Raw genomic sequence first — 15,569 nt, forward strand, 5'->3', positions numbered from 1 at the left:
AATATTTTAAAGCAGGACAGTTTTATTAATGAAAAATAATGCCATGTGATCTCATAAAGAAATTTCATTAGATAATTAAATTTAACACAAAATAGTTTGAAAGATACAGGGTACATATAACTACATTTATTCTAGCTAGATTATCGCTTCTACCAGAAATTTTAATATTATATTATCTAAATACCTGGTTTTATGTACGTTCATTCAGGCCATCATATCATTTTCTATACTAGATCTGTTGGACTAGTATGTTTAAATGAGCCAGCATGTTAGTTAAATTTCAGGTGAAACAATTCATGGCCAGAGGACAGAATTAGTGTCAAAGTGGCGAAATACACATACAGTAGCTAGGAAGGTTTGGGGTGGGGCTGGAATATAAGGTAACATAAGGGGTATTGTCTCGAAGCATGTTTGGAAAACACATATATACTTGTACACATGTAGTATACATTTAACTATGGTACATGATTGATAAACCCATCTCAGTCTCATCAAAAAGGTAAATGGAATGAAAACATGATATAAAACAATGTGTATATTTATATTATCTTCATTTGGAGAAAAATCAGAATTTCAATTGTTCTCAATGGAAAGACTAAGCGCATTTTGATACAAAACCACTTGGGGTCAAGTAGACAGTTAGACTTTACTAAACTAATCAGGTACATAGGCTGTCACAGCATGCTATCATTTGAATTTATTGCTATAATGGACCATCTAGGGTTGAAGAAAATATGCATACCTTACCTGTGACGCACGCCTTACTGATCATCATCTCAGGTAAGATGTCAGCTTAGGTGGTAGGATGGGGATAGAGGGAGAAAAGGGTACTAGGCTTAGTGTCCATAACGACAGACATGTATGTCTGTAGTTACAAGAATAGTCGAGACAAATAAAGTACTTCGAATTAAGCAAAGTATATGAATACGTCAATTTCAAGAAACCATAACATAAGGTAGGTAAAGTACGATTTACCGTCACTTAGTTTCACTTTCCGGTTACTGTGACGTCATATTTTAACGGTATTTTTTATAACGTCGCAATTCCCAGAAAGTGGAATGAATCGACGGTAAATCGAACTTTACCCACATCAACTTGGTATCTCAAAACTCCCGTGTTCTAGATAACGAGCTCGAGGTGGTTTGCAAATAATACACATTTATAAATATCACAGCAATACATCTAATTCAACTATGAATTTTCAGTTCAGTACAAATGCAAAGATGAGCAAAATTGGACAGCATTTCAAGGTGCCATTTTTGTAAACTTTTTCCTTGCACAAAGGTAAATTCCAAAGATAATTTTATTTGCTTATTTTGGATTTTATACTGTATATCTGTAAGTAGTATGTGATTTGGTCAAAATCTTATTCTAAACCCTTGGAATGTTATTTTAATAGCAATGATAATTGGAATTGATATTTTATTCTTCGAGAAGAACTTATTCCATTATGTAAATATTTGGAATATTTGCTTTATGCAATTGTCGGTAAAGGAGTTATCTTCTCTTGTTGTGTGTTTCGTACAGATGATCAACATGACTTAGCCAACAGATACGTTTAAATGAAAAGTATAAGTTATGTCGACAGTTTTGGAATGGTTTGAAAGTCATTTGAAACAAGTATGTGAACTTTTTAATGTAAAATTATCGTTGTGTCGTAAAAATAAATTCTTGAAATCAATAAACAATTAAAATAAAAATAACATCAGACATTTGTATGTTTTTGCAGTATATCTATTAGATAAAATACATTTTCTTCAATATTGCTACATGATTACGAGATGATAATGTACTACGGTTTATGATATAGCATCAGGCATCCATGAAGTTGATGTTAGTTTCATTTATTCATTTATTCAGCTTTTGTCTCTGTGTAGTTGTCGATTTTGTCCATTTTGTCTTGGCAATCCAGTATTGGCTGAAAAAATGAAACATTTCTTTCTTAATTAATGATAAAGTAACATCATCAAAATGTATTTTGAAGTTCCGCGACATAAGAATAGTTTGGCGGTTAAAGTTTAAGACTCCGCTTAAACGTGTGACTTTTTGTATGACTATATATCACTTCCTAGGTGCACTTGAACATAACTTAGTTGATAAACACGGGTAAACATAATGACATGGTTATTTGGTGACATAAATATATACTGAACCATGTGGACTTGCAATACAAGTGTACATTTTCTGCATATTTTACACAAACAACACACCAATCTATGAGTCAGAAGTAATATCTCAGGGTAGGATGGATGCATACCCACTTTATATCAACTAAGTTATCATCATATATACCCAAGAGTTGATATATAGGCATATAAAAATCACTAGTGGTCTTAAACCTTATTATTTTACCTCATCTTCTTAAATCTTATTATTATACCTCATCCATGTGTTAGTTTACTCTGGTTAACGGAACATTTATATCATATTAACAACTGATTAAATGTAAAACCAGCATTGACTAGATGTTATTTAGTATTTCTTAACCATCACTTCATCTCTGTTTCACGTGTATAATTTGAACGGAGACGGTCTGACAGTTGTTAAGACTCCAGGACATGACACATGAAGGCAATCTGTGGTGACAGTATATTTTCCGTAACATTGTGCCTAAAGCTTACGATTAACACAGTAGATTACTGCTCGACATTTTCAACATTTTTAATTAAAACAGTTATTGAAATCTACAAACTGAATGTAATTACCCACCATGTCCCCTTCACAGCCAAAGTCGTAAATATCGGAAATACATGTATGTGCATGTACGGTAAGGGTATACCTAACGTGTTACTCTGAATACGAAGCTCAACAAGTACGGGAAATGATAGTAGTTACAACATATGCTGTGTGGTTTGGGTGTTTTGTTACATTTTTCACATCTTGTTTTAATAAATTATACATGTATCCTGCTATCTAGCTTTTTTGTGCAAACACCGAAGTTAAGATGGTATGGGCAATTGAAACAGAATATTTCAATGTTTTCAATAAGTCCAATTTGGATAGAAACAATAATATTCGTATAATAAAACGATTGATGCCCCCGTGATGGAGCGGGGGCATCGATGCTATAATGTCTTTTACATTGTATTGGCTCGGTTATTTGCAGACAACCGTATGTTATATGCTGCCTGTGGTGAGTGCATGTGTTAGTAGGATACACAACACATTCAAGATGTCCTCATTTAGTAGATAATTAAACATTTAGATATATTATAGTGTTATCTCGCTGAAGTGTACTATCAAAGGCACAGAACGGCAAACACATTACCTTATTTTCGTCCTTCAGAGGGGGATTTCTTAGCAGAAGACACAATGGACTGAAGGCGATGTTTATGATGGCTATCCCCCACATAAGCCTGTAAGGAACAAAGGATATAAACTTCTTTACTGAGTGTGTGAATAACGCATCATTATGCAGTTCAAAAGACACAGGAAATAAATAAAGAATATTTAAAACTGTTAAATATGTATTAAGTACATACTACATATATAAGTACATATAAATCACGTTTTGTCTGAGGAATACAGTCTAAGAAATATATCTAAATATTTGTCATGTATTTGAATACATAGCTTACCTCATGCAAGCGTTATCTAGCTATATTATGATCGTACTGTATCATGTGAATCAATATCTCACGAAAACAGATAAACTATTATTTATCTCAATCAATATTTTACTTACATGCCAATAAAACAAGTATGGAACACACGAGGTTTTTAATTGAAAAAAAGTATTTTCCTTTCCTGTTGATTGGAAAGATATTATTTTTCAAATCGATTTTTATTCACATGATCTGTTTGCATTATTAGTTGTTTTTTTAAATCAGTGATTGTCCTACGGTAACGTACCATGAAAATCCTACTAGCTTTACAATCTGTCCAGCAATTGACGGACCTAAAATGAAAAGTGATTCAATGCATAAGATATGTGTGGTATATTAATAATCAAATGCTATGCAAATAGTCAAATAGCTGAATGTAGATATAAACGAAAAACAAAAATATCTCTACGACAGTAACTAACACATTTGACGCTGAGCATTTCTCAGATGTAGTTATTGCAAGATAGACGATTAATATACATTACTGTAAACCAGATTTCTTTCGCATGCGATTTAATTTCGCGAGTTTTGCTATCACAGTAAAATTGCGAAAATAGATATCCGCGGAATAATATCTTCGTTAGAGAAATGTCCTTTCGTTTTTATCAATACTGTGAATGTTACAATCTTGGTTCCCTCACTAACGACTTGCTTGACCAATTCACCGTGTAATATTCGCGAATTTTTTGAAATAACAATCTCAAAATTAAGTACATGTAGCCACGAAAGAAAGTTGATACAGATTGCAGTATGCCATTTAGTTATAGTTTTATATCGTTATTTCATTTGTGTTCCATTGATAGTTTTGGATGCATTTATGGTTTTTTCCCACAATTTAAGAGCAGCGAAAGAAAATTAGTTAGCAATATGTCATTCAATAATATTCTTACTGTATGTCATGGTTTATTTTTTTCTGTTGATAATTTGGATGCATTAATCGTTAGTGTTGAATGAACGTGAAAATGACCAAGACTCGTAGTTCTACGCCCTTGTCATTTTTTCTGAAGACAGATACAAGGATATATTAGTTCATGTGTACTTATATGATTATATGATGTATTACCTATGCCGTAGGCGAGACAGACCGCGAGCTGTGCTATAGCATAGACACTCCCATACACTGCCACATGGCGTGTGTCCACCAACAGAGCCAGTAACGGCATGATAGAGGCGTCAGTAATACCTGTAGATTACATAACTGTATTTAATTGTCAAAATACAAAGTACCACACGATTGTAGTGAGTTTTATAACTTATTTTGTTTTGTTAAAAGCTGGAATTTTGAAAACGTTTTTTTTATGTTTGTAAAAATTTATTTTGAAATCATAATTTAATTTTGTAGTATTTAATTTTGAAATACTGAAAACATTTTCTATCATTTTTTTTATTAAATTAATTTTGAAATAATGAAAACATTTTCATTTTAGTAAAATTGATTTTGAGAAATTTTGAACGATCTCTTTTCCGCTAAATTGACATGTAAACTATTTATTTATATTTGGCTGTTTATTTCAATTATTGTGCCTCAAATTAAATGTTAGATAAAAATTACAAAAACAATCGTTTACCTAAGCCCAATCCCAGGCCAAAGTGTGGAAGAATTAGCTCAGCAACACTATTAGCAAGTGGGATCTGAATAAGAAATAAAAACATATGCAGTGCTCTTGAATTAAAAACAAAAGATAGAGCCCGTATCAATATAAATTATATTTGGATTTTCGTCTTTGCACAGAGACTATTATATGAATCCAAATTTTAATATTATGGATGTCAAACCAGATAAAAATGATTCTGCGAATTATTAGCCTAAATATTTGTTTATAATTATCGACTACATGACATAAAGAAAATTATATTGAAAACATATGGTCATTAAACACCAACAAATCAGGAGAAAAAAACCCAGATGTGGCTTATTGCATCATTATTAATAGCGCAAATAATATAAAAACAATTGAAAATAATTTCGGAAGATGCAAGTCAAAAAATCCGGTGATAAAATTGTTTGAAAATTTATTTTAAAAAAAAATCTTATACTTACAAGCGACAGACATAGGCCTATCAGAAGCATGCTGCATAACGAACAAATCCACCTGGAAAAAAGGATGATAGAATAACAATTTGTGAGAGAATTGAGCTTTAGACATGATATATATAAGAAGAAATCCATTAATTGATTGAAATCGTTATATCTATTCCGAATTTGTATGTTACAGAGTTATTTGCACTTGCGGGTAGGTATTGATTGTGACGTCATGTGTTTGCGAGCGTAACGTCATGCGTTTCGGAAAAAACGACGTGAATGACGCTCACAAAATAATGACGTAACAATCGATACCTACCCGCAAGGGAACTAACTCTGTAATATGCAAAGACGAAATATCACGGTGTCGATATGATATTTTCATTCGCTTGAATAAAAGTGCTCATCTCTCATCAATAAGAAAGCAAGTGTTATCTCCCTTCCTTTGTTATAATCTTTACTTATTTCAGCTGTAGTTTGATAGCTGAAAACCTAGTGCAACACGTACCTTCCTATTCGTTTAGCAATAACTCCAAAAAAGTTCGCGCCTACAAAGTATCCAATGCTATCAGGCAGGAATACCAAACCTAAAAATAAATGTCAGTCGTTTAGACACCCTCATTGTATGACACTCATTATTGCAAGTAGCAATCGCGAAGAAAATGTACATAATCATGACATATAGTACAAGATTTTATCCTTATTTAAAATAAACATTAGTTAAATTTATAATCGTAATTGCATTCTGAGGTCCATATGAAAACAAAAACTTGTTTGTAACGATCATAATCATTAGCTTAAATACTTTTATAAGCACATTTTAGTACGTCGCTTCTGATTGGCTGATATAACTAAGTAATTATTTCACGGACAAAAATATCGTATGATATGGAGATATAAGACAAAACATCTGTGAATAGTCTAATCAAAAACATGTCGCAGTTTATTTAGAGTATACTCAATCAATTCTTTAATTAAAGGCCCACTACCTTTCCGAAACGGCTTTTAATTTTTAAAATGGGAATGTAAAACAAGATCGATAATTTTGTAGAGTCCTAAAAGTTATGAACTTACCGTTAATACTACATTAATCATCACCTTCTGAACGATTTGATTAAAATAAATAAAATGTTTATTTTCATAACGCGGGTCGTATTATGTTTCCCGCCGTCGTCCTAAATACCGCGCGGTAGTTGACTATCACTGCGCCAGATGGCAAAACAGCGAATTGACTCTCCACTGTTTTCATATATTACGCAGGCAATCTTGCATATGATTGGTGTCGTAACCTTATTTTAGATCATCGGTATGCATTTTCTGGTGTTATTAATGTTTTTTAAGAAACCTTTATATTTTGCTCCGGAAAGGTAATGGGCCTTTAAGAGGTGTTCGTAAATAAAATGATTAAATACATGCAATTAGGACATCGGCACTAATAAATTAAGAAAATCTACACATTCAAATAGTAATTAACAACAGTATATGTTTGCATACCTAGTTCCCACTTTTGAGCATGCATTGTATCAATAATCCATAAAGGAACGGTTGGTTCGAGGGTTGCCATGGCAGTGGTTGTCAGCATGACAGCACCTAACAGTAGAAATAGGGGAGATAAATCTAATAAGGAATCAAAAAGTGATTACAAGATGCTTTATGATATTAACGCCAGGCATGGAAATAAACTCAAATAAAAACAAACAGTTTAGCATTGTAAAGGCATTTATGTAACTAAGCTGGTTTGAAACGTTCTATTGCTCTGATGCATTTCATTGGAGATACTAATTTGTGTCAAATAAGTGAAAAGCGCGATATATATTCAATATATTCAATATAATGGATGAACTCAGCATTTTAAGAAATTCATTAATATGAATATTGATACGACATTGGACAATGATGTTACACCTGAATCATCCAGAATGTAACACAGATGTAAAACTGAATAATAACGTACCTGCAGCCACAAGAATGTATGGATCCCTCAACAGTCGATGGAGTGGTGTACCTAATACAGGTAACTGAAAGTAAAGCATCGTGGTTAAACAGCACAACTCTTTCTAAAACATGTTTCTAATGAAGTAAATACATTTGGTTCTTTTTTGTGATTTGTGAATATTATTTCTACTACGCGGGGTTCAATGATAATAATACTATGATCTTGAACATCTGGTTTATAACTTAACAAAATGTCATAAATCGACCGGAGCGCTGCATTGCGCATGCGCAAGACACATACTTTTTATTGAAACCAGTGCAATGGTATGCACCATCTTACCTTTTGGTTAAGTGTTGGTCGCACAATCATTATCTGTAATACTGAAATAAAACATGATTATTTCGCTATGGTTTGTGTTGCTTTACTAAATATAGATTCTGAATCCAATCTTTTGAATATGTGGGTTTCGAGAATCAAAAACGACGTGTGTAATGTAAAATTTATCATCGAAGAACCCCAGTTTCCGATGAGTATGACGTCACAAGAATCACGTCAAACATGACGTCATAATTACCAGAAATTGGGAATACTCAACGGTAAATTGTACACGTTATTTTGGTATGTGGCCTTTAATATCGCTGAATCAAACTGGATTAAGTACTTGAGTTATTGTTTAATTAAGAGTAAAAGTGTAATTATGACTAGTAAGGCTACTGAATATGATTAAAATATTCTTACCCATATCCAACGCTACAAATGTAGCTATGGTTACAAACGGCGTGTATTTACTGCTATATGAATACAGAAAAGCACCAAAAGGATAGCCGACTGGAACAGACAAGAGTCATATCAATAAGGTAGTGTTATGTAACATGATTCTGTTGAATATTGTCACACAGTATGGTACTAATCATTTTCGTAAAAACACAACATTGATTATTTCCAACACACAAGTTGCATGCTTCTTTCTTATTCCAAGTGACATGTTGATAATTGTCACGCTATTATATAGTAGGAAAATGGAATGCAGTTAATATAATAAAGGAGATGCTTTCATATCATGTACTAGTTGTAAGCTTTATGTTTTGTAAACAAACAACAGAAAGAATATGTTCTGTGTCACTCACCAACAACACCGAGTGCACTTCCACCCATCGCCGTTCCCATAGCACGACTTCTTTCTTTATCGTCCCGGTAACGATCAGCGAGTAAACTCATTCCTGTTAAAGTAAATTGCCAGTTAAACAAAGTAATTGCTTGTCAAAACGTTGGATCATGTATTTTTAATTGTACATTTTCGGCAAATCAATTAGACGTGAAATTGTACAATACGGTTCATTAAAGATTACACTGATAGAGTTCAATCACATAACCCGTTATGACATGATGTCAAGACAAAATGCATCATTTGAAATTAAAATTTATCCCATAACTGGCCTGTCCAGCCATGCCATCCGGCCATTTCAGAACTATCGTGTAAGAACGCATGTGCAATAACACTAGCATGACGTCCCATGTAGTTTTGACGTCATATTTTATATATGAAGTCACATCTTAGCCGGATTTCAACTGATTTATATAGAGACAAAGTTTAAAGTTGAACTTATTTCGATTAATAAAATTTGTGTGATGAATTGAATCTTTTGTGATATGAAATTTATCAAAGCCGTTAAATGTATCGTGACATATAAATTATTGAACTTGTTTAATAAATATCACATGGCAACTCATGTAAGATCCTCTACTGACGTTAAAAATGTTGACTATTACAGATGTGTTATTAAAAACGTTTCTTTCTCTGAAACTTTATGAAGTTTTAAATTTTGTTCCACACGACTCGCGGAGTTTTTTTTTAGACTTGTTCTATAAAAGTTAATATGATATGGAGTGATACCAGCTGAACGGCTGAAGTTTTCATTCAACTAACGTAGATACATACATGTATTTGCATACATACGCAATCAAGTATTTTATCAGCAATATATCGTGTGTTACCTGCTATGGTAGAGGCAGCCGACCCAATTCCCTGGATACACCTCGCCAACAGCAATGGGACCATAGATGCCGCGAAAATGTAGACTACAGGTGAAAACATGTATACTGTATAGTTAACAACATTTCGTTGGGATGACATTTTCGTGGTTTTGTAGAACATTGCAGTATTTAGAAAGGTCAATGTGTGAGATAATTTAACAATAATAAATCGTATATCACATGTAGCCAAACGGCCAATTTTTGATTAACAAAAAAAAAAGTTTTTCTCGTACTAAATATTAATAACACTGGCTATACGATTTAAACATTGAACAAATTAAGATCCATTAATTCCGACTCATTTGCTTCTCAGAAAGATCACGTAACGAAAATGAATATTAATTAATTACAAATCGAAAACGCTTTTGATAGGTTAAATACACTGTACACTATCGCCACGATAGAAATCAATGCATACTCACTAGATGATGACAGGAGTAATGTGCTGGTTCCAATAAAAAGCAGAACAGAATAGCCAAATCTGTAATGTATATAAACGGCCAATTATCACACAAATCTATATCAATGTATCTAGATATATAAACCATACAGCGCTTTAGCTTAACGGGGTCAATATTTCCCATGTTTTTATACGAGATATGCGCAGGTAAATTTTCAATTCTTTTAACTATTGCTCTTATGTACGTCAATGAAATTCTGAATATCTCGATGGTGTTAAGAATTTGTGGATGTGAGTGAAAGCGCGAAGATAACAAAAATAAGCCAGCCGCAATATTTTAAGTTGGCTTTACATTATACCGAACCTTGTATAAAAAGACTTCCGACAGTAAGGTGATTGTGGATACTTTTCGAAGAGACTTAACTTGACTGAGTACAAGTGCTTTAGTTGCTTATTTGATTGTATTCACGCTAAAACAACACATGAATTCAAAGTACAAAGAATGATACCAACAAGGTATAGAATAGTCCATAATCTAAACTCTAAATCATGGGTAAGTATACTATATAGTCGCTATGTATTTAAAACCCTTAAACTCTTAAAAAACTTGAAATGACATCTTAATGCAATAGTAAAAAAAAAAAACAAAAAAAAACAAAAACCAAAAAAAAAACCATATATGACTGATGTCATTGGTACATCGAATAATCAAATTTTAAACGTTTTGTACTGGTATTCTCTCTACAAATCAAATATGGTTCTACTAAAGGCAAATGCTACTGTTCTAGTCTACGTACCAACAACAATATGTAGTAAGACGTTTGAAAGCAATTCTGGATATATGCCGATCCTTCTGAACTACAAGAATTACTCCCTGGCGGAATGCAACAAAGGGAAATAACTCTGATCATAATGGTTGACGATTGTCAATATATTTCAATACAGACTCACCTATTACACAACATCCCAGCTGCTGGATTAGCTATAATTTGTATTAGAGCCTTGGATGACAACAACCATCCGACTCGGCTGTTTTCGTCTACGGCACTAAAAGACATGAGCAGACGTTTGGCCAAACCGATAGAATTACCGGAAGTGACGTTGCTGAGTTGTTCCACATCCGCGCTTATCATCATCACTTTATCCGTTACATTTACGTAATTAAAATAATGTTCCTGACGAATGGTTTCCTCTAATGACTTTTTATCCAAGTCTATCAGTATTTCTGGGATCACAGGAACTACGAAAATAATACACGAATTGTGAGTTAATTTCATAAAACAATGTTTAAGTATGTTTAAGCATAAAGGCGCCCTCTTCAAGTTTTCCTTCCCTTCGTATGCTACAGACGTCAATTGAAATTTTGCAAAGGCCAAAGAAAAAACATTAAGAGGCATATCGAAATCACCAATGCATATAGATATGCAACATAAAAAAATCGACTGCATATTGCATGTGAAATAATGTTTTCATAATGACTTTGAACCGATGTTTAATGAATGAGGAGATGCGTAAAGGAAGTCACAAATAAACAAAAACAATCTGTATGTAATTATTTTCTTATTTGTCACATAAAAAGTCAAAAGTAAATATTGTATTAAGTATATGAAACAATGGCTTTTATCAGGTTCCTCTCTTATAAAAAATTGAAAATCAGTTTTAAATGTTAAAAATAAGCTTTAAATGCTGTATTTCAGTAAACACAAATTTGTCTTGGAAATCAATTGCCTATAATAACATTGGCTATAGAGATTATATACCTTATTTCATAAATATTTTTAATTTTGATCGGACTCCTCTCTCATTAAACATTGAAAATAAGTTTTAATTGTCAAAAATTAGCATAATCATGTGTATGGTATTTATTCAAGTCATAAACATTATAAAGTCTTGATAATAAATTGCATCTAATAACTTTGGCTATAGATACATATAGATATATATATTATTTCATATCTTTAAAGACTTACCGACTGCTGTTAGTAGAAGGTTGTCCAGCATATTGGTATAGAAAACAAGCACAAGTATTGACACTCGAGATGTTTTAGCTTGTGACAATATAGAATTTCCCCACTCGACAACACTCGTCCTCAACAATGGCTGACCAACACAGAACGGTATGTATTGAAGATTATAAAGAATAAGTAGATTATCTCAAGATATGACAGTGTACATATGAATATCATCAATAAAAATGTTAACGTATAAAGGAATTATGTGCCTCGTTGTCATTTACTTCGTACAAATATATTAATATTTACAAAGTATCATAACCCAGAAATGATAAATCCTGTTTAGTACAAATGCCATAATCAGACCAGACCATTTACAATGTTACAATTATACAAAGATACATGGGAATTAACATCAAGATTATCAAGTGATCTTAAAACCATTTTTTTGTATTTTCATACTTTTGTTATTCAAAATTTCTATGAAATATCATTTCTTATCAATTCTTCTAAAACATTACAGACCTATGTAAAAGCTAATAATTAATTTCAACTTGACAGATACATTTTAAAAAAATCAAATTAGCAGATACATTAAAAAAACTTACCATTGCGAATTTCAACCGTTCAACCTTCGGACAAACTGAGAACAAATCTGGAAATCGTCCCCGAGTTGTCATGGAAATACATTCGCTGCTCTTCTATCTATTTCACGGACGAGTAAGTTGGGTAATAGGATATCGCTAAGTTGTCGAGGACAGGAAGGGGGCACTTTCATTATAGAACTAAAGATAGACCCTTCATTCCCATTTCAAATTAATACGAGTTCTCAAGACATTATCTCGTAGGGAAATTGAAACATCGTCGACACACCCAACCTGATTTAATAAGAAAGTAGTGAACTGTGTTCTAGGGAGATGCACAGCATTTTCCAAAATGCATCTAGCTATATAATTTAATTGTGTTTTGTATCGCTGTTTTTTATTGGTTGATCTGTTCTGTCTGAGAGGTGATAGACCGAACAATATAAGTAGCGATTTTATGACGTCATACGTACGTTTTCATTTTAATATGAGAGCTACTTGGTTTATCCGACGATCTACGCTATGTAAAGTATGTTGTATATAACATAATATTTATATTAAGTTTTGCATAATAAAACGAAACTACGACAACATAACAAAAAAAAAATCAAATTTGAAATATTTATTAATTTCGTGCGGAAATAGGTCCATAACGATAAATTTTATTTATTTTACATCGATTTCAAAACAAGTTTTACAACTTATGTAAAACACTCTCGATGGCCCGGATGTAAGCGCGCGAGGGATCGTCTTGTGGGAGGAAACAGAAGTTCCCGTAGAAAACCCACGTGTTTGGTTAAATGTTCCCTATATTTTAATCGTCTGTGCCGGGGATCGAAGCCCGGTCGGCTAGGTGAAATGCAATGTTTCTACGAAAAGACAAAATTTGAAGTTGTATAATCAATTATTTAGATTTTAATGACATAACAAACATTGTTGTAATGAAAATGGACGGTTTTTTGAGTGGGATTAAATTTCGCAAACCATTATAAATCGTTAAAATATTAAAAATACAGATGAAATAAAACCAAAAGGGTCTTGATCACGAATTCAATTAGCCATAAAAAAGTATACATAAAAACAATCAAACAAACAAACAAAAATACACGAGTTAATATTATGCATTTTATGTTGTCCATAACATAATATTTATATTTTAAGTTTTAACACACGCTCTGCATTAAATGTAATCAAAATCACATTTGTTTTTTCATTATCTAACATGATAGTGTTAAAAGTTCTTCCTGGGATTTAAAAAAATAACGTTACTGTTTTTTACAGCTGGCAATGCAAGTTAAAGAACATGCATTATGGATTTCAAAAAATGGTGGGTGATCCACAATGTACAAATAGACTGAACAGAGCGCTTTATATAGGGGTCGCGATTAAGTAATGGTAGAGAGATAAAGTAAATGGTAACAGGGGAATGTCTTAAAAACGATTCTTATTTTTATTTTTCTTTATCTTTATTTTTTCAATCTCAGTTGAAAGCTGTTTTCTTTACATTGTCAGCTTTAATGAACTACATGGTACTACTTACTACGTCATTTGTTTATACATGTGTTTACTTTTATCAAGTTTATTAGGCTATAAAATTGAGTCAGCACTGGAATATGTGGACAATCTAATACTGTCCAAATATAGATAATTCGCTAATACCATAATCGACAAATATCATCGACCCAGTCGTGAGTTTTATTAGAGTGCCCGCTCCATGTTTATGATAATCAATGATTCAGTTACGAAATAAAAACTTCGCGATGTAATCTGTAGATATCCGCATGGAGTATGGTCAGATTGACATGGAGTTGTCTTGGATGTTTCCCTTGTAGGCAAATGATGTGTTTACATTCAAGCTGACAATGCATTAAATATGACAAATATTTGCTCTTGTAGTTTATAAATACTATATTCCACATTCATGAAATGGGGATAACATATATATATATATATATAAAATTTGTGAAATTGACTTCATAGATTTATGTGTAACTTTGCCGCAGGTATATGCGATTTGAATTAGATATTTAGATATTTAATATCATCATATATACATATATTTATATAGGTTTTTTTAGGTAAGGCCACATTGCACTTTAAGAACATTATCCAGGATTGGCGCAACAAATATCCTTATAGATTCGTTATCATTATGTACACTCATCATACATATGTCTTTTCGAACATCACATTCAATTGATAATAAGCCTCAGTTATGTTTTTTTTTTAAATTTTATTTAATATAACGCTAAACGAAACTATCAGTAGTTTTACATGTATTAACAGCGGCACAATATAATCGCCACAAGTGTGAGGTCATTGCGATAGGGTCAACTCTTCCTTCCATTCAAAGACGTGGTCGAGCTGTTTCGAGTGGATCATCGCAAAGGCGAAAAGCGCCTGGATGATTCTGACAGAAATGTAATTGAATAGTTGGTAACGTTCTGAGGGAGTTACAGTCAGAGTTCTGTTAGGGCCATATTGAAAGACAATGATGTCTTCATAGTGACTGGGTATCTGGTAATGTCGACTTAGTGTAATACACGTAAGTTATGTTGTTATTACGACTTTGTCATCATGAAGTCTTTATTACAAGACACTTAGACTTTAAATCGTTATATTTACATTCACTTCTACTCTATAAACTAACCAAGGTAAAGTGAAGTATATGACGGTTTAACTGACACAGAACGTGACCATTATGGCGTCATTAATGTTGACGTGGTGTTGTCACTCTCAAAATGGCTGTTCTATTTTGTTGATTAAATCGTCGTTGATAAACGGTTTTCCTGGTCTAGCTAAAACAATGTTAATGCAGAGACCCCAAAAGAGTTGATAATGTAAATATAACCATTAAACTATCTTCCTATGGTTAGCGCGCATCATGAAGATTGTCTGCTAAGCTCTGGCATCTGGCATAGACCATAAATATCATAGGAAGATAGCTTAATGCAATAATGACATGCAGCCACGGCGGCCGAGTGATTATGATGTCCCAACATATTACCCAAAGCCCTCCACCTCTGGGTTGAAAG

General features: G+C 32.7%; 1 protein-coding gene across 1 annotated transcript; it reads right to left on the reverse strand.

The window, feature by feature from the left end:
- Nucleotides 1-1,747: 1,747 nt before the first annotated feature.
- Nucleotides 1,748-12,630, reverse strand: LOC138334527 (synaptic vesicular amine transporter-like). Its single transcript, XM_069283183.1, has 17 exons — nucleotides 12,559-12,630; nucleotides 11,969-12,098; nucleotides 10,950-11,238; nucleotides 10,021-10,079; nucleotides 9,560-9,643; nucleotides 8,692-8,784; nucleotides 8,303-8,392; nucleotides 7,904-7,944; nucleotides 7,583-7,646; nucleotides 7,123-7,218; nucleotides 6,137-6,215; nucleotides 5,647-5,698; nucleotides 5,174-5,237; nucleotides 4,669-4,788; nucleotides 3,853-3,898; nucleotides 3,269-3,356; nucleotides 1,748-1,918 (listed from the first exon to the last, which is right to left on the reverse strand). The coding sequence occupies exons 1-17, from the start codon at nucleotides 12,628-12,630 to the stop codon at nucleotides 1,853-1,855; spliced, it is 1,533 nt and encodes a 510-aa protein (XP_069139284.1). The 3' UTR covers nucleotides 1,748-1,852.
- Nucleotides 12,631-15,569: the final 2,939 nt, after the last annotated feature.

This window comes from Argopecten irradians, chromosome 11 (assembly GCF_041381155.1).
Source record: "Argopecten irradians isolate NY chromosome 11, Ai_NY, whole genome shotgun sequence".
In the NCBI taxonomy this organism is placed as follows: domain Eukaryota; kingdom Metazoa; phylum Mollusca; class Bivalvia; order Pectinida; family Pectinidae; genus Argopecten; species Argopecten irradians.

Coding starts and splice junctions, on each gene's coding strand:
- LOC138334527 (XM_069283183.1), bottom strand. CDS start 12,630: ATGACAACTCGGGGACGATTTCCAGATTTGTTCTCAGTTTGTCCGAAG. Junction 9,644..10,020: donor ATTACTCCTGTCATCATCTA/GTGAGTATGCAT, acceptor TTTCACCTGTAG/TCTACATTTTCGCGGCATCT. Junction 3,899..4,668: donor CTGTCTCGCCTACGGCATAG/GTAATACATCAT, acceptor TTTTCATTTTAG/GTCCGTCAATTGCTGGACAG.